The following is a 23721-nucleotide window of genomic DNA, read 5'->3' on the forward strand; positions in this document are numbered from 1 at the left end:
CTACTGCTGGGCCCATTCCCATCTGAGAGGCCTGCAGCACCACCCAGGGCCATGCTGGAGTCCAGGGACCACACTATTGCCGGGCCCATTCCCATCTGAGAGGCCTTCAGTACCACCCAGGGCCATAGTGACAACTGGACCCAGCTGCTGCTGCTAATGGCCATGTCTGAGTCCATGGTCCTGACGCACCTAGGGTCTGTGGTGCTGTCCACTGCTGTGTTACCACAAGGACCCATGCAAGTCATGTGCTGAATCATAGGTTGAAGCATGTGTTGAAGTATGAGGGTTATGCTGAGCTAGCCCTGACCCTCACTGGCCTGGGGAGAGTTTACCCTGCTCCTCCCATACCCACACAAACCCCACCCCCAATACCCCCTGGACCTGCCCCTCATAAGAGAGCTAAGCTAGTCCCCGCACTTAGGATAGCTAACTCCACCCTTCACCTGAGGGGGGTGGTCCCAGCAGCCCGGAATGACCAACTCACCTACCACCCAGACACACATCCAGGGCTTTGAGCTGGCACTCACCAACATCTACTCTATCTAGGATGGGCTGGAGTGCATCAAAGGACTGGCCACAGGAGCTCCATGAGTCAGGACAACAGTAGGATATCTGAGAGAAGATTCGGTGAGGGTCCAGCACTGATGGTATAACAGAAGCCAGAGGCCTTGAACTTGACCAACAACACACTACACAATGAACATTTGCAAGTAAAGCTGTTTGGACAAGAGTATATACTGCATGATACACTGCAGCTCCTAACGCCACTAAGACAAACGAAGAGGCAATGGAGATGAAGGAACAAAGTCAAGGTGGTTTTTGGTTTTGTTCGCTTTTTGTTTGTTTTTAATTAATATTCTTATTTGTGTTTTTAATTTTCGGGGGGGGGACATAACAAGGGAGAGGGTGGACATGGAAGGACTGGGAAATGATGGGAGTGGGATGCATGATGCCAAGTTTCCAAAGAATCAATACAAATTATGTTAAAAAATAAAATAAGGAAGAAATAAAGACCGAGACTAACAAAACAGAAGGAACTCACTAGCAGCAGATCGCCTTTTAAAGTGCTATAGGAAGCTCATTACACAAAGGGATAGAATACAGAACGTGTAAACAAACGAAGACTAACAAAAATCACTGCAATTCAGGTCAATAAAGTGTCTCCCTTTACACTGAATAGCTACTCTACAATGGGGTTGACATTAAAAGTAAAAATTGTAGAAACATATTATGGATTTTAGCATAAAACTTAAAGATAGAACAAAAAAGAAAGAATACTGGAGAGAATACCATTACGAGGTTCTCACATACCAGTGAAGTTAGGTCTAGAGGCAGATAACAGAGCAGACTAAATTAAACATCTGAATATAAAAGAACAAAAAGCAGCTATTTTCAAAAATGCCACCAACAAAAGCACTTAAGCCGGGCTAGATGACAGCACACACCTGTGCTTCTAGCTACTCAAAAGGCTGAGGCAAAAGACAGAAGGTTTAGTCACCTCAGCAACTTTGTGAGACTTGTCCCAAAATTTTTAAAGGAGCTGGTGTATGAGTCTGAAAAGATGGCTTCGCCATTAACAGTACTTGTTGCTCTGGCAGAGGACCTGCGTTCCGTTCCCATCACCCACATGATGGTTCACAATCATAGTAACTCCAGTTCCAGGAGATCTAATACTCTCTTCTGACCTCCTTGGTACCAGGCATGCAGGTACATGGTCTACATACATACATAACATACATGCATACATACAGGTAAAACACATAAATAAATCTAAAAGAGGTGAGACAAGGTTGGTGTATAGCTCATAGCTAAATTGTTTGTCTTGCAAAAGAGGCCATGGATATAGTCTCTAATACAACAGTGAACACATATACACACGCAAACACATAGTACAAATAGTATGTCAATTATGGAGATAAAATATTACAAAGATATATTTAAAAAGTAGGCATATGGTGGGCGGTGGTGGCGCACGTCTTTAATCCCAGCACTTGGGAGGCAGAGGCAGGCAGATCTCTGTGAGTTTGAGGCCAGCCCAGTCTACAGAGCAAGATCCAGGACAGGCACCAAAACTACACAGAGAAACCCTGTCTCAAAAAAAAAGTAGGCATATTTTAAAAAATCATTTTTAAAACACATTTTAAAAAAGAAATAAAAAAAACCCTGGTGGGACAAATAGAAATCTTAACGGTTGTATAAAAAAAAGGCAGTAAAGGGCTGCAGAGATGGGGCACACTGTTTCTCCAGAGACCCCAGTTCAATTCTCATGTCAGGTGGCTCCTGCTGGCCTGTAACTCCAGTCCAGGGAATCCAACTCTATGGCTTACGTGGGTACCAGCATATGTGCACATACCCACACACATATACACAAACACACATAATCATTCTTATAAGTCTTAAAAACAAGGCACTATGTATGGATCTCTATTTCCCTGTGTCTAGACGCTCCCATGAAAACAAGCTGATGCTTGTGGCTCAGTCTATACTGCCTCTTCACTTTATTGGGTCAAATGCTAAAGAAAAATGGAGTTTAGCAAGCTCTGCTACAAACACATAGGGGTTCTTCTTGGTTGTACACAAAAGTATAGAAGAAAGGATGGTCTTGGAGAAAATCCCCTAAAGTGGTACTAGAGGGGTAGCCCTATGCTATAGAACCTTAGCTACTATAATCAATCAGCCAAATATCACAAAAAGTAGTCACTCCTCAGTGAAGACCTCACTTTCCTAGGTATTAACCCTCTCAAAATTCCACACATAAACCATGATTTCTCATCCAGTTCCCAAGGGACACTTACAAAGGCTCCTTAAAGCTCTATCACAGCTGTAGGTGCCCTCCTCACAACCCACTACATTTCCCATTCTTTCTTTCTCATGCCTTCCAAGAAAGTTCATCACAGATTGGCATGTAGGACAAGAGACAGCCTCTTCCTCATGGATTAGTTCACATGCCCATGCTGTCTCCTTCCTACAGTCTTCTCAACTTCCTTATTCTTTGTTGGAAAAGGTTTAAGCAGGAAGAATGGGATGTGCTGTGCTGTTTCTTCCTTTTGCTTCTTCCTGGCCTTTACCTCAAGGCCCATATATCCAGCAAAGGGAGAGGAAGAGACCCTTTTTACAGAAGAAGCGAGGGTGGGTAGTTAGATCCAGTCAGCTGTACCCCATTTACTGTACTCAGCATTCTCTCTGATTCTTCCTGCCCTGTCCTTCACCTTGAAACAGACTGGGAACAGTTCCATAGGGAAAGGACAGAATAGAAAAACAGTGATTTAAATTTTATCAAGTAAAGCTTACAAAACTCAGTTACAGCTTCATTTTATACCATGACCTTGGCATAGGGCTTCAAGAGTGGTCTGAGTGTGGACACGATGGGCCTATGGATCTCTTGGTCTGCAACTCTGGCTCTTCCCTTTGACCACCAGAGGGACTATTAGTTGGTGCTTTCTCTCTGAGTGCTGAAGGAAAGCCAGGCTCTAGATCTAGACTTCCATTTTAATCTTGCAAAGAAATTTTTACTTAGAATTAGAAAAGGTTGGAGTTTATAGCTCATGCTCTTAGTCCCCCTAAGATCACCAAACATTTTTCAGTCTTCTGGGGTGAATCTACAATTTTTGCTGCTCAACCCTATCCTCTGATTCAGCCTACATCCAACCAGGATATCTGGGCTCTTCTCCTTCCCAGGTCAAGAGAGGATGCCTTCTTCAGAAAGCTTTTTTTTGAGAACTAGCTTTCCCCCCAGAAAGATAAAACCAGAATGCCCAATCTTGGACATTCTGCCCACCATTCTACTTGACCCCAAACTTTCTCCACACAACAGTGTTTAAAGCAACCTTTTCCAGCAATGAAAGGAGACCAATACCTGGGCATGTCTGAAGGGGCATCACTGTGTTCGTACACAGAGTCAGAGACTGCTCTGTGCAAAGACAACTATGTTGTATCAACCAAACAAATTAAATACATTGTTAGAAAATGTGAGGGTAAGGAGAATCAAAGTTTAAGTCACCTCATAAGAAAATTCTACCTTTTAAGGAAAAGAATCAAGTTTACACAAACTTTACCAGAAAAGGAAAAAAAAAAAAAAAAACAAAAACAGTGCCAATTCATTTTAAGAACCTAGCATTATTTATGCAAAACACACAAACTGATAAACACAAAGTAGTAAAAGATGAGGGCTGGGAGATGGCACAGGGGTAAAACATTTGTTGTACAAGTGTGAAGGCTGGAGTTTGGATTCTCAGAAACCACTTAAAAAGCAATGTGGGGCATGACAGCCCACCTATAATACCAATGTGTGTATAGCATTCCCTGGGGCAACCTGGCTCACTAGACTACCCAAATCTAAATATTCTGAGCTCAAGTGAGAGACCCCACCTCAATATACAAAGTGGAAAGAAAGCAAGACAACACTCAATACTAACTTCAGTCCTCCATGTGCACACCTGGGGGATAAAGATGTTTGCCACCAGGGTAATTACCTAACTTCAGTCACCAAAACCCACAGCGTAGAAGGAAAGAACTGATCTCCTCCAAACTATCCCCTAACCTTCATGCATGCGCTCTCTCTCTCTCTCTCTCTCTCTCTCTCTCTCTAATAAATAAATAAACAAACAAACAAACAGATGGAATTTAAAAAATAAAAAAGAAACACAATCATCTTATTACATGCCAAAATGATTTGATATCAAAACATCCATTCATGGGGGGAAATCCAGCAAAAGAGGAATTTGAGAGAACATCTTCAAATGATAAAGAGTATCTATCAAAATAATAATAACAATTATTATTATTATAATGATAATACAGCTAACATTATGTTTAATAGTGTAAAACCAAATGCTTTCTCCCTGAGACTAAGAGCTAGGCAAGGATCCCAACTCTGACAATTCCTATTAAACTTTATAATGGACATCTTAGACAACGCATTAAGACAAGAAAAAGAAAACTCTTCTCTACAGAGAAAAATAAGACAACAGTTTTAACTAATATTACTCTTCACAAGGAATATCCCCAAGAATCTATTCAATTTAGAGCTACCAGAATTAGTGAAACTAGAAAAATCGCACAGTGGAAGGAGAGAACAGACTCCCACAAGCTGTCCTATGATCTTCACACACATATAAATAAAATAAAAATATAAATAAAAATGCTCTATAAAGAAATACCAACGAATAAAAACCCTTTAAGAACTTAAATAGGGGCTGGAGAGATGACTCAATGGTTAAGAGAACTGGCTGTTCTTCCAGAGGGCCCAGGTTCAACTTCCAGCACCCACACGGCAGCTCACAACTGTCTACCCAGGTCCAGGGGATCTGATGTCCTCTTATGGCCTCCACTGGCACCAGGCAGGTATGTAGTATAGAGAAATACATATGGACATACACTCATACACATAAAATAAGTATTTTTTTTAAAAACGTAAATAAAAGTCTAAAATGAAGACAAAATGCTCATAAATCCAAAGAGCCAATCTATTAATTTTTCAACTCTCTCTAAGCTTATAAAACCCAATTAAAACTTTAATTTTGTAAAAACTAGCTAAGTGGATTCTAAAATTTGTATTAAAAGAAAATCTTGAGATTAGTTTAGTGATATTCAAATTAGAAAAACACTATGCTGCCAGGAAAGCTCTTCACTTTACGGCCGTTGGAGCCTTCTTAAGCAACCAGACAGGCATTCCTTGCCTACTCACCTCCTCTCCTGACAGGTAATACGCCGCGAGGAGGCCTCCAATAAATCGAATGTTGACTTCAAACACAGACACCTCCGAGTTCTGGGGGGACAAAGCGAAAATACTCACATACACAAACACGTCAGTTCCCAAAGTGTTTCTTAGTACTTCACCTGTCTCTCATAAACAGAATGTATTTTAATAGTCTGTATTTTTCATTTCTCACGCCATACAACCTCATCTTCTATTTGTTAGTTCACCAAAGTTCCTCTAGCACTCTTTGTAACTGCCAAAATGAATGAACCGTTTTGATGGACCCTACACAGTCTCGTGAAATCATTGCAGTATTCACTACCATTGACTACTATTGGCTCCTTGTGAAGGACTCCACTTCCTGAATAACAGAATCCTTAAAAAAATAAAACTTGTCTAATGATTCCATTATTTTTATTTTAATTATTATAGCATAAACTCTGTTTCTCTTCTCAAGAAAATTAAATATTCTGCTAGTGCCTAATAGCCTAATAATTATTAAAGGAGATGCCAAGAAAACAGTAGAATTATGGTTAATGAACTAATACTCCAGAAAACCAGCTCCTATGTCAGAAACCCATGTTGATGTTCACAGTACATATACACCAAAATGAAAAATGGATGTTTAAGAAATTTAAAAAGCAAAATACAAAAGTAGAAGAAAATGTGACAACTTGCAAACTTAAGAAAGCAGATACTGTAAGAATAAAATCAAAATTTTATAATAAATCAATTATGAATTTTAAATTTCCCTAAAATGCAAATTATCTACAAGAAAAGATCATAAAACTAAAAAGCAAACAAACTGAAACAAATTTATCACAAATATTTACATATGTAATATAAAACAATTTTGTAGTATTTCAAAGTAGAAGGAGAGAACAGACTCTCACAAGCTGTCCAATGAGCTCTGCATACTGCAGTGTGCATATACATATAAATACAGGAAAAAGTTGTTATAATAAATATCAATAGATAAAACCCTTAAAAAAATAACTAAACAGAGGATGGAGAGTTAGCAGTTAAGAGCACTGGCTGTAGGGGCCCAGGTGGTGGTGACGCACACCTTTAATCCCAGCACTTGGGAGGCAGAGGCAGGCGGATCTCTATGAGTTCGAGGTCAGCCTGGTCTACAGAGCGAGATCCAGGACAGGCACCAAAACTACACAGAGAAACCCAGTCTCAAAAAACAAACAAACAAACAAAACAACAACAACAACAACAAAAAAGCACTGGCTGCTCTTCCAAAGGCCCTGGTTCAATTCCCAGCACCCATATAGCAGCTCCTCAGAAGTGTCTAAAACTTGAGGCCCAGAGGATCTGATGCCTGGTACAAATGAGCATTCTATACATGAGAGTCTGTATGCTGTAAGTGTATAGATAGGCATAGATATTGGGAAATTTCTAGGGCCGAGCAGGAAGCTCATCAGGTTAAGTATCTGCCATGAAAGCATGTGGACTGGAGTTCAGATCCCTAGCACTCCCTTAACTGCCAAACAGGTATGGCAGTCCTCCATGTAATCCCAGCAAATAGGAGGCAGAGATGGGAGAGAAGGGATCCCCAGAGCAAGCTGGCTAGCTAGACTGACTGAATAGGTAAACTATGGGTTCAAGTGAGAGATCTTGATTCATTTATTTAAGGTAGATGGCAAGTACTAGCTAGCCTCCATATCTCCACATGCAGCCCTACTGTAGACATCCAGCCACCCAGGTGGGTCACATTGGCTGCAACATTGAGAATGAAGTCAAAGGAGTCCTGGAGATTTATAGAGTTGAGGCACATTACAGGTCAGGCTGCCTGCCACCAGCAATGCTTGACCTTCCCAGAAGGATAGATAGCAAGCAGCCACAAAGAGCTGAGCAGGAGTCACAGGAGAAGAAATGGACCAATAGGAAATGGAGGGGCTCTGTGCTAGTGCTCCATGTTAGTCTTGTGGCATCCTTCACTCAATCACTACCCCTGCAAGCAGTGCTTAATATTAATTCATATATTTCCAATATATAACAAATAACAGAACATGCAGTAGACATTCAGTAAACAGAGGGAAAGAGAGCTTCTTCACAACTGTAACAATAGCCTTCATACTGACTTCTTTGCTTTTATATATGCCCTCCTCTCTATATTCCAAGTTTAATGGAACTCTGTGAATTAGGGGTTTTGTTTTTTTAATTACACTTTTGGCCATAATTGAAGAGAGAAAAATTCTTGGTCTGTCTCTGCCTTACCCAAGACGCTTAAAACTTAAAAAAAAAAAAAAAAAAAAAGTAAAACCATACCCAACCAAACCTTACAGCCCAAGACTCAATATCAGATTCAGTGCCCTATAGTCTACGCATTTTTAATCTTGCAGTAGTGTTTAAGTCACTATTCTGTTACAACTCGTCCAATAGCCTCTGGTTGCTCTTTGAGTAAAATGCTCACTGCGATCCATTATGTTCAGATCCCTCCCATTTTTTCTGACATCTCACTAATTTAACATTCTTTTGTTTGACTTGATCATACGGGCTTGCTTGCTATTCCCAGGGGAAGGCAAACCTGAGGCCTGATGACACTTTATACTTACTACTCTCGTAACTCACTGTCTTCCCTCATCTCACTGTGTCAATCAGTCTACCACTTCTTATAGGTCTCTGAACAAAAAATCTCACCTTATCAAATTTTTTGTCTGGCTACTGAATCTAAAAAAGAAGTTAGGAATCAATAATAGCTTTTACCTCACAATTATATTCACAAGTAATATTTATACGATCTATTGCTATACAATTATGTGTAAAAGTCTTATCTTCCCTCACTAGAGAAAGAAGGTGAGAAAAGTTCTAAATGGAGAGACAGAAGAAACAGGGAAGAGGCATATAGATAAAGTAATGACAGAATTTTGCAAAGTAGGTAAAAATACAAACCCTCATTTTGAGTCTTTGAACAACAGCTCATGTGCTAACGGAATTAGAGAGTACAGTGGGGACACAAGGAAGAAAGACAGGTCACCTTTAAACAACTAGAATAACAGACATTTCAACATAGCACGATAGTGATATGCTTTTAAAAGGCAAGAGAATATAATCTCAAACCTCAAATTCTATCCTCAGCTATGATATCTATTAACAGTAAGCCTTATAGCCACATGTACATGGCTTCCCTGGACTATCTTCTCAGAATGTCACATTAATAAGGAATTCTTCAAAAGTTAGCAATACTCCACCACTACTTACTCTAATCAGATGTAGTCTACTATTCTACCACTATTATTATAAATGCTACAAACTAAGTATTAATAAAGCAGTTTATTAGTTTGTTATACTTTAGTTTATTGACTCTCCCCCTGCTGGTATGTATGTCTTTAGCTGGCTAAAACACTACCTTAGATGATAATTGCAAGAAATGTGAAAAGATAGTGAGAAAGGATGAATATTTACCAAAAATAACAAAACAAATGATAATCCCAAAAGAATGAGGACTTAGCAGGGATTCAACAAACTGCTGAGAACATGCTCACAGCACAAGTGATACCTTCAAACACGAGGCCCGCTATAATCAAGCAGCATACACCATATGCAACTGATAACTTATGGAAATGTATTCGTCACCTTCCTGGATTCTGAGAAGTCCAGGGTCAACAGCACCAGCAGATTCAGTGACTGGTGAGAGCCACTCAACTGGTTCGTGATGGTACTTATGTGACCTCTCATGTATGGGGCAAAGTAGTTCTCTGAGAACTAACTACATTATAAGGGAACTAATTATATCCATAATGGCTCTGTCCTGATAAACTGGTCACTTCCCAAAGACCCTTTCTAGTTCCAGCATATTAGTGACTAGATTTCAACATGAATTTGGGAGGATACAAATATTCATACCAGAGCATTAAAACTGTCCTTTCATAATTAATTTAAGAGATTAGATGAATTGCAAAAGTATACACACCACACTGAAATCAAGGTTGTCTTCAATCCATTTTTGCCCATCCATGAATTCATCATGAAGCCCCATGATATAAAGAGTATCCAAAGCATCCACTATGGTGGCACCCATCTGTGAGCTTCCTATATTTAGGAGGAAAAAATAGGTGTTGTTAAAAACATCCCCTTCATATATAAGGTCTATTTTTAGATTTTTAAATATTAAAAGTAAATCAAAGATTATAATGATAAAAAAAGAATGTCACTGCTCACTTTTCTATTAGACCAGGTAATAGAAACAAAAGATTTTGGGCCGGGTGGTGGTGACGCACGCCTTTAATCCCAGCACTCGGGAGGCAGAGCCAGGCAGATCTCTGTGAGTTTAAGGCCAGCCTGGGCTACAGAGTGAGTTCCAGGAAAGACACAAAGCTACACAGAGAAACCCTGTTTCAAAAAACCAAAGATTTTGGGAGCTAATAGAAAAATAAATGGAAACTAACAGTACACTTCTTGGTTTTCTGTCATGGTCAGAATATAAGATAAACACATACTTAACTAAGGTATGAAAAATGGTAATGATTCAAGAAAGGGGACAGCTATTCAAGATGAAAAACTAAGTTACAACATAAGCCATGCCCTTCTGGTTCAAATTCTTAGAAGAGGGGGAATATATAAGTATAATAAATTTATAAGGTTAGATAATAGATCATAGTATAAGTGTTAATTGTCTTTAATAATAAAAAACCAGGTAGAGAAAAAAGGAAGCCATGAAGAAAAAAAATATATAGAGAGAAAACCAAAATACAAGATACCATCACTTTAACAAATAATCCTAATTTTAAAGTTTCAGAAAGAACTGCACAAAGCAAACCCAATGGGTTCTTAGATAGGCACTGAATACACAGGACAACCTACTAGTCTTTCGTTTCTTTCGTCCTCTCTCTCTTTTGGGGGATGGGGGTAAAACTAATTTTTCCCTTCAATGGTTTAAAGCAATATATACATTTTTTATCTTTGTACATAAGTTATATACCACTTTTGTTCATATGTTCCTAATAACCCCCTCACTTTTCCAATAATCTATCTTTCCATTAACTAAACAAGCACACAACATCCTGGTAACAATTATTTGGTCTTCTAACTCAGTTCATGTCAGTATCATCTAGAATGTTCATATTGAGTTATTACACCCAAAATTTCTGTTTACTTTTCTTGATCCTCAGCTTTTTACTAAGATAACAGTTTTATCAGGCCATTTAATCATTCGTATAACTGTCTCTCATATAATTGTTTGAATACATCTAAAAAGATAAATTTTAGTATTTAATCAAAATTTTCATAGAATTCATTTAAAGTCTGACAGTACTCTTTTGTTCTTACTCTATTGTTCTAGGCAGCTATGTTCCTAGGTTACTGGTCACGTCTTTGTCTACACTTGCATACTCCAATAATACTCTGAACTATCCTAGTTAGTTATACAAAACAAGTCTGTACCATAAGCTACAAGCTAAGAAATACATAAGTTAAAATGAAATTATTGGTCATTGCTATGGTTGTTTAGCTAGATAACAGAAGATTTCACCCTGGGAAAAAAATAGAAAAATACTGAAATTACCCACAGGTCAAAGAAACCAAAAAATGACAGTATGGAACACATGAAGCAGTCGGTGTGGCACACACCTTTAATTCCAGCATCCAGGAGGCAGAGGCAGTTGGATCTCTAAGTTTCAGGACAGCCTGGTCTACAGAGGTAATTCCAGGATAGCCAGGGCTACACAGGGAAATCCTGTCTCAAAAAAAAAAAAAAAAAAGTGTGTGTGTGGGGGCATAAAACAGCTTTTTAATTTATGGGACTGTCAAAAGGTTCTTAAAAAAACTAATAACTTTAAGTTTCTGTACTATTTAGTAAGAATGAATGAAAGTAAATGAACTCAACACGACTGAGAAAGAAGAGGGACCAGCAAACAAGATCAACAAGGTAGAAGAACCAGGAAGCTAAAGGCAGAAGTAAATCAGAAACAAGGGTTCAAATGACTAATTTGAAAGACAGTGCTATAAAAAGAATCATATAGTAAAAGTCTTACTTTATTTTCACAATAAATTACCAAATCTTAAATTGATAATATGTTTGAGCAAATATCCCAAGAGCCACTCACTATAAGAGTCCCACACATTCTATAAGTTTCATCAAATAAATTCTACCTCAGTGTTCAGGCTGAGTTTCAACTCTATACAAATGTTAACAAAACTAAGAAACAACTAACACTCATTTCATAAATATTATACACCACTGACGGGAAATACAAATTCACTAAGAAAATAAAACTACCATCTGATCTCACTATGTCAGGGAAGTAGCCAGGGTCAAACAGGGAGGCTTGACACTAAGTGGATTGTTCAGACTATAGATATTTAATTCAACATATGGATTCTAGATTGAGGTATGTTTTAAATGAATAAAAATATAACATAAAAATCTGAGGATAAGTTGAATTTAGCAGTTGGCAGGAAATGCATAGCACTAAATACTAACATTAGAGAGATCTCCAATCAATAACTAGGATTATACTTCAGGGATGTTGCTCATTATAGAGAGTATTTAAACTTAGTCAAGAACCTGTGTTGTGAGATATTTGTACACTGTGTGAAGGCATGTTGCTGTGATTGGTGTAATAAAAAGATGAATGGCCAATAGCTAGGTAGGAGGTATGAGCGGGATTTCTGGGGAGAGAAAAGAAGAGGAGGAGGAATGTAGGCGCACAGGAGACACAGAGGGGAAACAGGAGGTGCAAGATGGAAGGAAAGTAATGCCCCATGATATAACGTAAATCAATATAAATAAGAGCTAGCTAGGAATAAGCCTAAGCTATAGGCCAAGCTTTCATAATTAATAAGAAGTCTCCGTGTCATTATTTGGGAGCTGGCTGGTGGGACAGAAGAAGATTCATTACAGCCCTGAGATCCATTCCCAGTGTGAATATACCTGCATGTACACACACACACACACACACACACACACACAGAGAGAGAGAGAGAGAGAGAGAGAGAGAGAGAGAGAGAGAGAGAGAGAGAACTTATCAAAGTTGAAACAGTTAAAAGGACTAGTCCTTGTAATTAGAAAAACTGACATTGTTTTGAAACCCTTCAAGAAAAAAAAATTCTCCAGTTTCACTGGAAAATTATATGAAGCATTCAGAAAAAAATAAGATGAATCCTAAACACTGTCTTCCAGAAAAACAGAGTTTCACAACTAATTTTGAAAACAGCAACAGCCTGCTACCAAACCAAGGCAAAAACAGTAAAAAAAAAATACAGAGCTGGGTGTGGTGATGCACACCTTTTAATCCCACCACTCAGGGGCTGAAGTCTAGGCCAGTCAGGAGGTTATACAGTAAGATCCTGTCTCAAAAAAAGAACGGAGGGAGAGAAAGAGGGAGGGGAGGGAGAAAAGAAAACTACAAAATATTCTTCATGAATATGAAAACAAAAATGACATGCAAATCAAGACTCAGTTAAATCAGAAGTGATAAAAATATTTGTACATGTACATATATACAGACATATACAAAGTCAAAAGCAGCCTTTAAAAAGCACTGCAAGCCAGGTAGTGATGGCCCATGTCTTTAATTCCAGCACTTGGGAGGATCTCTGAGTTCGAGGCCAGCCTGGTCTACAAAGCAAGTTCCAGGATAGCCAGGGCTACAGAGAGAATCCCTGTCTCAAAAAGCCGATGATGATGATGATGATGATGATGATGATGCAGTAATGTCAAACAGTACTTGGTAAATCAAAATTCCTCTTTTTAAGTGCAAAAAGACCTCCCTCTAACATAACGCCACAATTCTCGATAATATCTAAATAAAAAGCATCCATGCTAGCCAATCATGGTGGTACAGACCTGTAATTCCACAACTTAGGAAGCTGAAGCAAGAGGACAGTAAGTTACAGACAAGCACTAAGCACACAACACACGAGAAAATCCAAGGGTTCATTCTAGTAACCCCATCGGGATCACTAGGATCAGTGCCGTTCTTCTCCTCCTGGTCCACAGCAGCAAGCCAATGGAGGGGAAGACACATGACTATATCCCACCAGTCAGTGAAAACAAGAACCAATGATTCTACCAATCTTAGTTCTAACAAGCCCAAACGCTTCTCCAAGTCTACAAATGCAGTTAGTAGTATGAAGACTTGAAACTTCCAATGCTGAAGCCTACCTAGCCTGCTAAGATGTCAGCACACAAAGGAAAGGGGGTATGGAAAAGGTGGAGCTGAATTAGATCTACAGCAGGACTCCACAGAGGTGACTGAGTTGCTATTTTAGTTTAAGCCATTTTGAAATGGGTTTCTGCAATCTGCAGAGTACTCTGGTGGCAAGGACTAACTAGAGTGAAGCCAGGGGACACTGACTTCAGTTATCATATAAAAGAACCAGTTACAACGACAGCTACAGGGAAAGACAAGCTTTATGTTAACTCCCTGCAACCTGGAATACTGTCAGTGAAAGTGCACTACCTGTCCACACGAACTACAGTACAGAGAACGGATTTAAGAAAACTTATGGGTTTTTGTTTGTTTGTTTGTTTGCTCTAGGATTTTAATTTTACAAAGTCATACTAAATTTGGAGTGATAAATGAAACACTGAGAACTACAGCTCTTCTCTTCAGTATTTCATTTTTAAAGTTGTCAAACCATATTCACTAGCAAGAATGGGATACACAAAAAGATTAGAGCAAGAAACAAGAAACAGTTTTTGAACTTCAAAAAACCTTCCATAAACTTTCTGTCTACAAATATTAGACAGAGAATATAATAAATGATCTGTTCTTCCTTAGCAAATTATTTGTCTGGAAAGTAACAAAAACAATTAATAAACTCTATTAACACCTAATTTTGACTACTGAAAATCCCAAGACTGTACTTGGGCTCTTATCTACCATTTTACTACAACTTTCTTCTCATAAGGTATGTTCTCCATGAGCTAAAATATTTTTCTGTTTTTAAAAGAATGATTTAGGTTAGAGGGAGGAAAGGAAAGGGGGGAGATCGTATAATTAATTTTAATTTAAAATAAAAAAATTATTTAAAAGCAGGATTAGGACCAGTGTCTACTTGGTATATGGTAAGACGTGAGATGAACTGCAAAACACAACTTGCAAAAAGTGAAAAGTTAGGCTGGGGACAAGACTCAGCAGGTAAAAGCACTTACTAAACACACCTGGCAACCTGAGTTTGAGTCCTGGAACTCCATGATGGAAGAAGAGAAGTGATCTCCACTTGGGGGCTGGGGAGGGGAGGTGTTTCTCCACATAGTACCATAGCTCATACACACACACACACACACACACACACACACACACACACACACACACACACGAGCCATCAACAAACAGCATCATCCACTCAATTACCAATCAGATCATTTGGTGTGCTACATACTAAACTTCTGGACTCTATCTAAGCTGTTCCCTTTTCCTTTATGAGGATCACAAATGGTACTTACTATCTTGAAGGAAAAAAACTGCAAATATATACTTATCTTTCATGACATTAAGCAACCAAAAAAAAAAAAAAGCAGAAAAAAGCTTCAAAATCCTTAGATAAATGTATGACGTACCTATGTAAATAGAATATCTAGCACAAAGCTATGTATTCCAGTACAACTAGAACTAAATCTTGACATACCAAAACAAAAAGTTCAAATTATAACTGCACAGAAAGAGAGATCTGGGAGAGTACTTTAAAAAGCCAGATCTTGTTTTCAAAGATAAAGGAAAAAACAGTAATTCAAAACAGTTACCTTACCAAATATGTTAGTAGAATGGCCTTTCCTTGCAATAGGTCTGAGCTCGTTATGTCCCCATCCATATGTTCTGTAATTATCCCAGGCATGCTTCATCATCTGAGAAGAGAAAAAGTAGAATACACCATCTGAAGCTATCCACAGACTATTTTACTTCATATGATTTAGAGTTGGGCTATTGTATCTTTACCCATTCTGCCATGTTTCCTGCATTAGCATGCTATTCAATTAACACTTATTTTGGATACCTATTGTGCTGGCTACTATTATGTCAACCTGACACAAGCTAGAGTTATCTGAAAGGAGGGAACCTCAATTGAGAAAATGCCTCCCCACCTTTAGGGCATTTTCTTAATTAGTGATTGATAAAGGAAGGCCCAGCCCATGGTTGGTGGTACCATCCCTGGGCTGGTGGTCCTGGACTCTATAAGAAAACAGGCTGACCAGGCCAGGGGAGCAAGCTAGTATGAAGCACTCCTCTGTAGATGTAACTGTCTTGTTAAATAAGAAACACAGAGCCAATGCAGAGATGAAAGCCCAACAGGTCAGAGCTAAGAGCTAAAAACCTTACCCTTCACTGCTGCTGCTGTCCTCTTCAGCAAGAGAGCTACTTCCTGTGTATCTGTCTTTATATAGACTTTCTGTTCTGCCTTCTCATTGGTTGTAAACCCAACCACATGACCTCCTCGTCACTGCCCATCTATACAGACCTCCAGGTCTTCTATGGTTGGTATTGAGATCAAAGGCGTGTGTCTCCATGCTGGCTGTATCCTTGAACACACAGAGATCTGCCTAGCTCTGCCTCCTAAGTGCTGGGATTAAAGGCATGCACCACCAACGCCCAGCTTCTGCTATGGCTTGCTATTAGCTCTGACCCCCAGGCAACTTTATTTATTAACGTACAAATAAAATCACATTTCAGTACAAAATATAATATCACCATACTCCTCCATGGCCTCTGCATCAGCTCCTGCCTTTAGGTTCCTGCCCTGTTTGAGTTCCTGTACTAACTTCCTTCAATGATGAAGATCAATATGGAAGTGTACGCCAAATAAACCCTTCCCTCTCCAACTTACTTTTTTGGTCATGGTGTTTTAACACAGCAATAGAAACCCTAACTAAAACACCTACATTTAATTTCAATCTACACAATAACTAAACAAATTAGATGTAACCAAAAGTTATTTGGGGGAAGAAAGGTAGCTATTTGGCATTTTTTCCTTTTATAAACTGCTAATACTTTGGGAAAGAGCTCCTCTTTCTTTACTGTGATAATGACTAGGTTGTCAATCAGGGGCTTTGCTTCTACCACCAACTGACTCAGCCTAACTACACAATCTCTTACCTTTAGTCCAGAGACCAAAAGATTTAAAGTGTCGCAGAAGCATAAAGCAATCCTAGGTAATATGTAACCAATAGGCCATGTCTATATTCTAACTAAAATTGATTTTTCAAAAAACAGGCAAATGAAAGAAATTCAGCCCACAGGATGTAATCTGCCAATCCTTACTCTAATCACAGGGACTGGATGGGTATATGAATCAAGTAGGATAATCAAGTCCTTTGTATTCATATTAGAATAGACATTAAGAGGAAGAAGATTATCTCATTACATGATCTCAAGGTTTACATAATATAATTTAATCCCAAAATTGATAATGGCTAACTCTCTCCCAACAAAGAAAAACTAAATAACAAAAGGAAAGAGACAGAGACAAACGCATATTACAGACTTAAAATCAGCCATGCCTAATGCCCTTGTTCAGAGGATAAGGATAAGGAACCACTTAGAAACAGCTCTGGCTATGTCTGTGAGGGTGTTTCCAGGGAGGCTTCGCTGAGGAAGAAAAGACCCATGCTGAAAGTGAGTAGTACCATCTCTTCCTCTTGGTTCAAACTGGGGAAAGGGGGAGGAAGGGAGGAAGCCAGCTGAGTTCTGGATTCACCGCTCTCTTGCTTCCTGACTGCAGATACAACATGACTAGCCATCTCACCTTCCCTGACACAACAATGTCCTCTCAAACTATGAGCCAAAATAAACCCATCTCCCCTCCCTCCCTCCCTCCCTCCCTTTTGTGGCTCTTGTCAAATACCACGTCATGGCAGTGAGAAAAACTGCCAGACCGAGTTAAAAAATGTATCTCCACTACCAGAATACATGCAGAGATACCTGCCTGTATAAATAAAATTTATTCTTGTTGATGCTGTAACACCTGATGAAGCTTCTTCTCAAGCAGTGTAACTGTAAACTATAGTCAAAATTATCAGGAGCCCCAGTTAGTACAGTTTAACTCAAATTCACTAGAGCTGGTATTCTCTTAGTCAGTAATTCCTAGAATTACAACTTGAGACTTGTGAGGCTAAATAAATTTAATCTTTTCCTATCCTTGAATCCATGAAGAATCTTTGGAAGAGCATGGTCCTAAAAGCAGTGTTCCTTAAAACATGGCTCATACAGCACGAATTGTTTAAAACCTTGTCTATGACGGGTCTGCATAGCACCTGGTACAGCCGCTTCAAAGTGAATATTTTAAATTGCTTATTCAATAAACTTATACATAGATTCTACTGTATTATAAAGTCCTGTGTTTCCAAAGATCTTTAACACAGTGAAGGTAAAGTAACCATCTAAACAATCTTGAGTCAAATTTTTATTTCAAAAACTTACATTATGATCAATGAAGAAGACAGAGCTCCAGTCCTTGCTATCCACTGGAAACTGAATTACAACTACACTGAGAACAAGCACCGTGAACATAGAACAGCACATAACATCCAATCAGACACGTATCTGCAATCACTCCATATCACCAACCTCAGCTCATTACCTCTTTAATTTTTTCTCTTTTCTTCCTGATCTCGGTGTCTTCTGGGTCTCCACCAGTGACCCCTACACGCTGTGGGACAGGGACAGGGGGCAGTACTCTGGTCTCTTTTATCTTCATTGCTTGGGCTACTTTACTTTTCTCTGTTTGAATTTCTGCATGGATTTCCTCTCTTGACTTTCTTAATTTTTCTTTTGCTTCTTCCAGGGCCTTCTCATGATCAGCTCGAATCTTATTTCTCAGACGCTCTTCTTCTTCCCTGTGAATTAAAAGTAAATAAAAATAAATTTAAATTTTAAAAAAAATGGTAAGAAAGAGCAGTAGGCCAAACCTTAAAATTCTAATGCTTGTTTTTTAGCCCACCACCATTAAAAGATAAGAATTATTAGTGACAGAAATTCCTATCTGCCCAAAGAGCAGGAGAAATAGAGGGTGGGATGAGAAGGAAAATGTATTCCTGATGCTGAGTAAGTAGTGTACATGGAAAGAGGAAGCCTAGAAAACCTTCTAATTCCACGAGCGAGAACAGAGAAAACTACAACAGAAACTTGAAGAGGATCCACGGAAAGTGGGCAAGGATGGGGGCAATAAGGGAGCCAGTGGGAAAGGGGGAGGAAGCAAGTCAGTGGTTAAACAGCACAGGGACAAACACATGAACCTAGGACCAAGGCGGAAGAAGGGAAGTTAGAGGTAGAGAACTTTATTTATTCAGTGCAGCATATGCTGCTGAGATGAAGTGACGCCATGATTCCCAACTCATGAAGAATCATTAAAACTCTCTTCAGCCTTTTCTAAAACTCCAAGTTCTACTTTAGTTAATGGTGAATACAGTGTTTCTTATCCTAAATAATTGAGACCACAAGTGTTTCAGATTTCAGTTTCTCAGGTTTTGAAAGTTCTGTTTGTGTTCCCCTAATCTAAACACCCTTACTCCTCAATGCTCTAAAATCTGAAACCTTTTGCATGTCACGCCTGCCGGCGTTTCAGATCAGGGCACTCAACCTGTGTTATGCAGACCTTTCACTAGATTCGTAGACGCGCTGGGCTGGAAGTGGCCAGAGTGTAGCTGCGCCTTCCATGAGGGATACCACGTTTCATTTTCTTAAGAAAACACTTCTTCTGAGCGCAGCGCCATTTCACTCTCACCAGCAATGCCACACTCTCAACAACTGCATTTTCTCCCCAGTTCTACTTCTGTGAGAGAGATCTCAATCTTCTCTTCAAATTCATCCCATTGCACATGAATACAATCAGGGCTGAGACTTGCTAGAGCCATTACTTCCCAAATAAACTGGCATGACACTCTCTAAGGGGGAACAATCCATTATGACCAGAGTCACCTCTGTAGAAACTGGACCTAAATAATGCTGGACGGAATGTAAATCAGCACTGCCACTATGGGAAAAATTTGGTGATTTCTTTAAAAAAACTGAACATGCAACTGTCACAGAATCCAGCAAGTGTACTCCTGCCCATTTATGTCAGAAATGAACGGTTATGTTCACACAAAAGCCTACAATGCCATCCTGTCACAGAAAGGCTGTTCCACTCATGTGAGGTATGTAGAGAAGGTAAAGCTATAGAGCTGCAAAGGTATGTAGAGAAGGTAAAGCTATCGAGGGACAGGAGTAGGCGTGACGAAGTCATTGTTTTATGGGTACAGAGTTTCTGTTTCCAAGATAAAAAAGAGGTCTAGAGATGAAGGAGACTGATGACTATACAACAGTGCGAGCATACCTAATGCCACTGTACTTCAAGAAGGCCAACATAATAAAGTATACAGACTTTACCATAATTTTTAAACTGGAAGAAAAGTCTATATAAACATTTATACCAGCTTTATTTTCATAATAGGCACAAACTAGAAAAATTCAGATGTCCTTCAACAGATGGTTAAACAGAAGACAGTAACATACACACACACACTCACACACACACACTCACACAAAATACAAAGTTAGCTTACCAAAAATAGAACATTGTGCCTGCCCAATGAAACACACCATAATCCATCTATGCCAACCAAATCTTTCCCACCTGTCCACAGTTAGGGACAATCACATAACCCTAATCTAATAAACAAGAAAAAAGGGGTCTACAGGAAATAGTTTTCTCTGTGGATTAAGAAATGGACAAAGCCAGCTGAGGAAACAGCCTTTTGGCTACTAAGTCCAAACTGACCCAACTATTTATTCTCTTCTTCAAATGTAGCTGTGGCGCATGAAGCTGTAGCAGCTATACCCATGAGACAATCAGCGTGAAGACAAGCTGTCAGCATGGATCAAAAGAGAAGAGAAAGGAAGATTCTGCCCCAGTTTTCAGATTCTGTGGGGTTTCTGCCAGTTCTGTCACTTTCAGCTAAGAGTCTCCCCAACTTACTGTATGCAAGCACAGACATACACACAGGTCAGAAAAGCGGAGGGCCTAGGACTGAGCCCCAAGGGAGAGCACAGTCAAACGGGAGAACGAGTTCTTTCCAGTGAAGTTCCTGTCTTCATGACAAGTAGTGGGGTCTCCAGAGGGAAGCTAGGGGCTAACATCCTGTGCTCCAACAAGCTACCTGTCCTCAATAAGCCAATCAAAAGAGCTAATTAATAGAGGGATAAAGATCCAGTGACAACCCCCCTCAAGTCCATCCATCATAATGTGGCCACATTGACTAAATCGCCTTTTTCTGTTTTTCATTATTAAATTGGCTTTTAGTTGGTTTGTAAAGGATGGATGGCCAAACCTGTTGGGCACAGTCTGTAGCCACTAAGTACAGTAACAGCTTCCAGAATTGTACCGCTTCCTCCATTCAAAAGCCCCCCTGTTTGCAGACTCACAGGCATGACTGTAAAGCATCTTCATCCACCACTGAACCCTGCAGACAGGTACTATATACTATCATCCAGAGTCAACCCTGACGTGGATGGCAAGGGACACAGGCCACAAAATAGCCCATCTATCTTTTCAAAGCTTCTCAATGAAACATGACCATCTGACAGGGCCTAAGCTCTGTGACAGAATATCTAACACAGTATTTCCAAAATTACCTGGTCATAGTCTCCTTATTCTCCATAGCCCTTTCAGCAAGACAAAACACACTAACCTAGGACATCTCTCTATAAGGCCTGTGGAATCTTCACTAGGTGTCATTAAACATGTACCACCTCTCTGAGCCTCCTTTTCTCATATGACAGAAAGCCTCTGCCAAACACACAAGATTATTAGAAGAATGGATGAGAGGACCTGTTGTTTTGGTCTTTTATTCTTTTGAGGGGGTTGCCACCCAGCTCCCAAACAAATCGCACATGGAGGCTTATTCTTACTTATGAATGCCTGGCCTTGGCTTGTCTTAGTTTCAAGGCAGTTTTCTTAACTTACATTGTCCTGTCTACCTTCTGCCTCTGGGCTTTTCCCATTCTCTTACTTCTGTAAATCTTACTCTTACACCATGGCTTGCTGTGTAGCTGAGTGGCTGGCCCCTGGAGTCCTCCTTCCTCTCTTGTTCCTTCCTCTCTTTTCTCCCTCTATATATTCTCTCATCCTTTCTCCTGCCTTGCTATTGGCCGTTCAGTTCTTTATTAGACCATCATGTGTTTTAGACAGGCACAGTAACATAGCTTCGCAGAGTTTATGCAACATAAACAAAAGTAACACGCCTTAAAATAATATTCTCCTACAAGGACCCCAGGGTGGAAGTCCAGCAAAGTCCTAAACTGGGTTCCTTCTTTCTCTTTGAGTGACTCTACCTTTCTCATTACCAATCTCTCCCTACACACAGCTAATTAATGACTTGGGCTATATCATCATTGTGTTCTGGGACCAGGACCTGCACTCTTACACTGTTTCAGCTTCCCCAAACAAGGCAATAACAACTTGTGAGAAAAGCTGCAAAAATGTAGAAGACACTAAACCAGTCTAAGACAAGGCCTACATCTTTAAAGGCATAACTGGTGGAAAACTGTGCCTTCTTCTCTCCCCTCTAGACCAGTGTCAACACTTCCATTGTCCATGTGTCTACAACGGCACTCACAGTTGCACCACCTTCTATTTCTCAGGCCACCATTAAAGACTATAACTCAGGAAACCCTGTCTCAAAAAACCAAAAAAAAAAAAGACAAAAAAAAGACTATAACTCAGTTCTTCCTGTGGGATCTGGAAATCCCTGGGAACAGTAGCTCTTAGTCCAAGTGGGTCCCTGAAGAAGAGGACATTAGGGCACACTATATGCACAGGACCTATGTTTGTTTCTAGATGGCTTGAAAACTGCTCGACACAGAAGCCTCCCAAAATAGATGATCAACTCAAACTCTCAGGACATCCCACACCTACAGTTTACTCCAGTTCAACTACTTCTCTATGGCCTCAATAGTTTCTTCTCTAACAACACGGCATCTCAGCTGGGCAATGGTGGTACATGCCTTTAATCCTAGCAGAGGCAGGAGTTCGAGGTCAGCCTGGTCTACAAAGCAAGTTCCAGGACAGCCAGGGCTACACAGAGAAACCTTGTCTCAAAAAACAAACAAACAAAAAAAAGGAAAAACAGAACAAACAAACAAAAAACCCCACACAGGCTCTCAGAGAGCAGCAGCTGAGCAGGCCTCCAGGTACAACTCCTTCAAGGCCTGAGCCACAGGGCACGGGGAAAAAGAATAAAATTCATGAATCACAATTTCCTTTCAAAGACCAATAGCTTTAGAAGATCTACAAAAATTAAAATGTCTTTCAGAAAATGCGATTAACTTTTATAAAACACGTGACATAAACTGGAAGATAGTATGTAAAAAATAAAATCAGTATTATTCACTTAGCAAAAGGAAAATTCTCATTTCTAATCCAAGCCCCCCAAAACAGTGTTTTTAAGTGTTTATGTGAGGCCTCCACTGAACAATCCAAACTAGAATAGTGGGTTCCGTCCCTCAAACACACTTTCCCCCCTATTCTTCATCCCAGTAAATAGCAACTTCTCTTGTCATCTAAATGAAACTCAATAGAAACTGCTCTCATTTTGCCCCCGAAATCTTTCTGAACACTGTCTGCTTCCTCCAGTGTTTCTATCTGTGCTCCAGGCTACCACTGTGCCTGCAACAGCCTCCCAACAGTCTTCACACATCCACTGTGGTTCCACTGAAAGCCCTTCTCCAGCTACATGCAGAACAGAAAGCTTTCTGACACCATATATATACACTATGTCACCCTCATCTGCAATACTTCATTTATGCCCTCCTTATAGGAAGGAATTACCCTACATAATGTACCTCTCTCTGTCTCTGCAGCTTCATCTTGTACATGTATCCTTTGTGCTCAGCCACACTCCTTGCAGTCCCCTAAACACCTCTTTCACTGACAGCTTCTTGTGCATGTTATTTCCCCCTACTTAAAACACTTAAACTCTTTCTTTACCTTCAAGTCACAGGTCAGTTATAATTTCTTCAAGTAACTCCTGGATTAGGCTCTAGCACAGTCTCACGGCACCATAACCCCTTCTTTCATAATACCATCATATGTGATGT

At 39.7% G+C, this 23721-nt stretch overlaps 1 protein-coding gene across 1 annotated transcript in view; it reads right to left on the reverse strand.

Annotated features, from left to right (window-relative positions):
• Positions 1-23721, reverse strand: part of Man1a2 (mannosidase alpha class 1A member 2) — a 128643-nt gene that overhangs the window by 80366 nt on the left and 24556 nt on the right. The window contains exons 2-5 of the mRNA XM_052730007.1: positions 18227-18482; positions 15401-15497; positions 9621-9739; positions 5687-5767 (exon numbers count right to left, since the gene is read on the reverse strand). Of these exons, the coding sequence (XP_052585967.1) occupies positions 5687-5767; positions 9621-9739; positions 15401-15497; positions 18227-18482 (553 nt within the window). The remainder of the gene's footprint in view (positions 1-5686; positions 5768-9620; positions 9740-15400; positions 15498-18226; positions 18483-23721) is intronic.

The sequence above is a fragment of the Peromyscus californicus genome, unplaced genomic scaffold (genome assembly GCF_007827085.1).
Source record: "Peromyscus californicus insignis strain IS unplaced genomic scaffold, ASM782708v3 Scaffold_9__1_contigs__length_137607984, whole genome shotgun sequence".
Taxonomy (NCBI): Eukaryota; Metazoa; Chordata; class Mammalia; order Rodentia; family Cricetidae; genus Peromyscus; species Peromyscus californicus.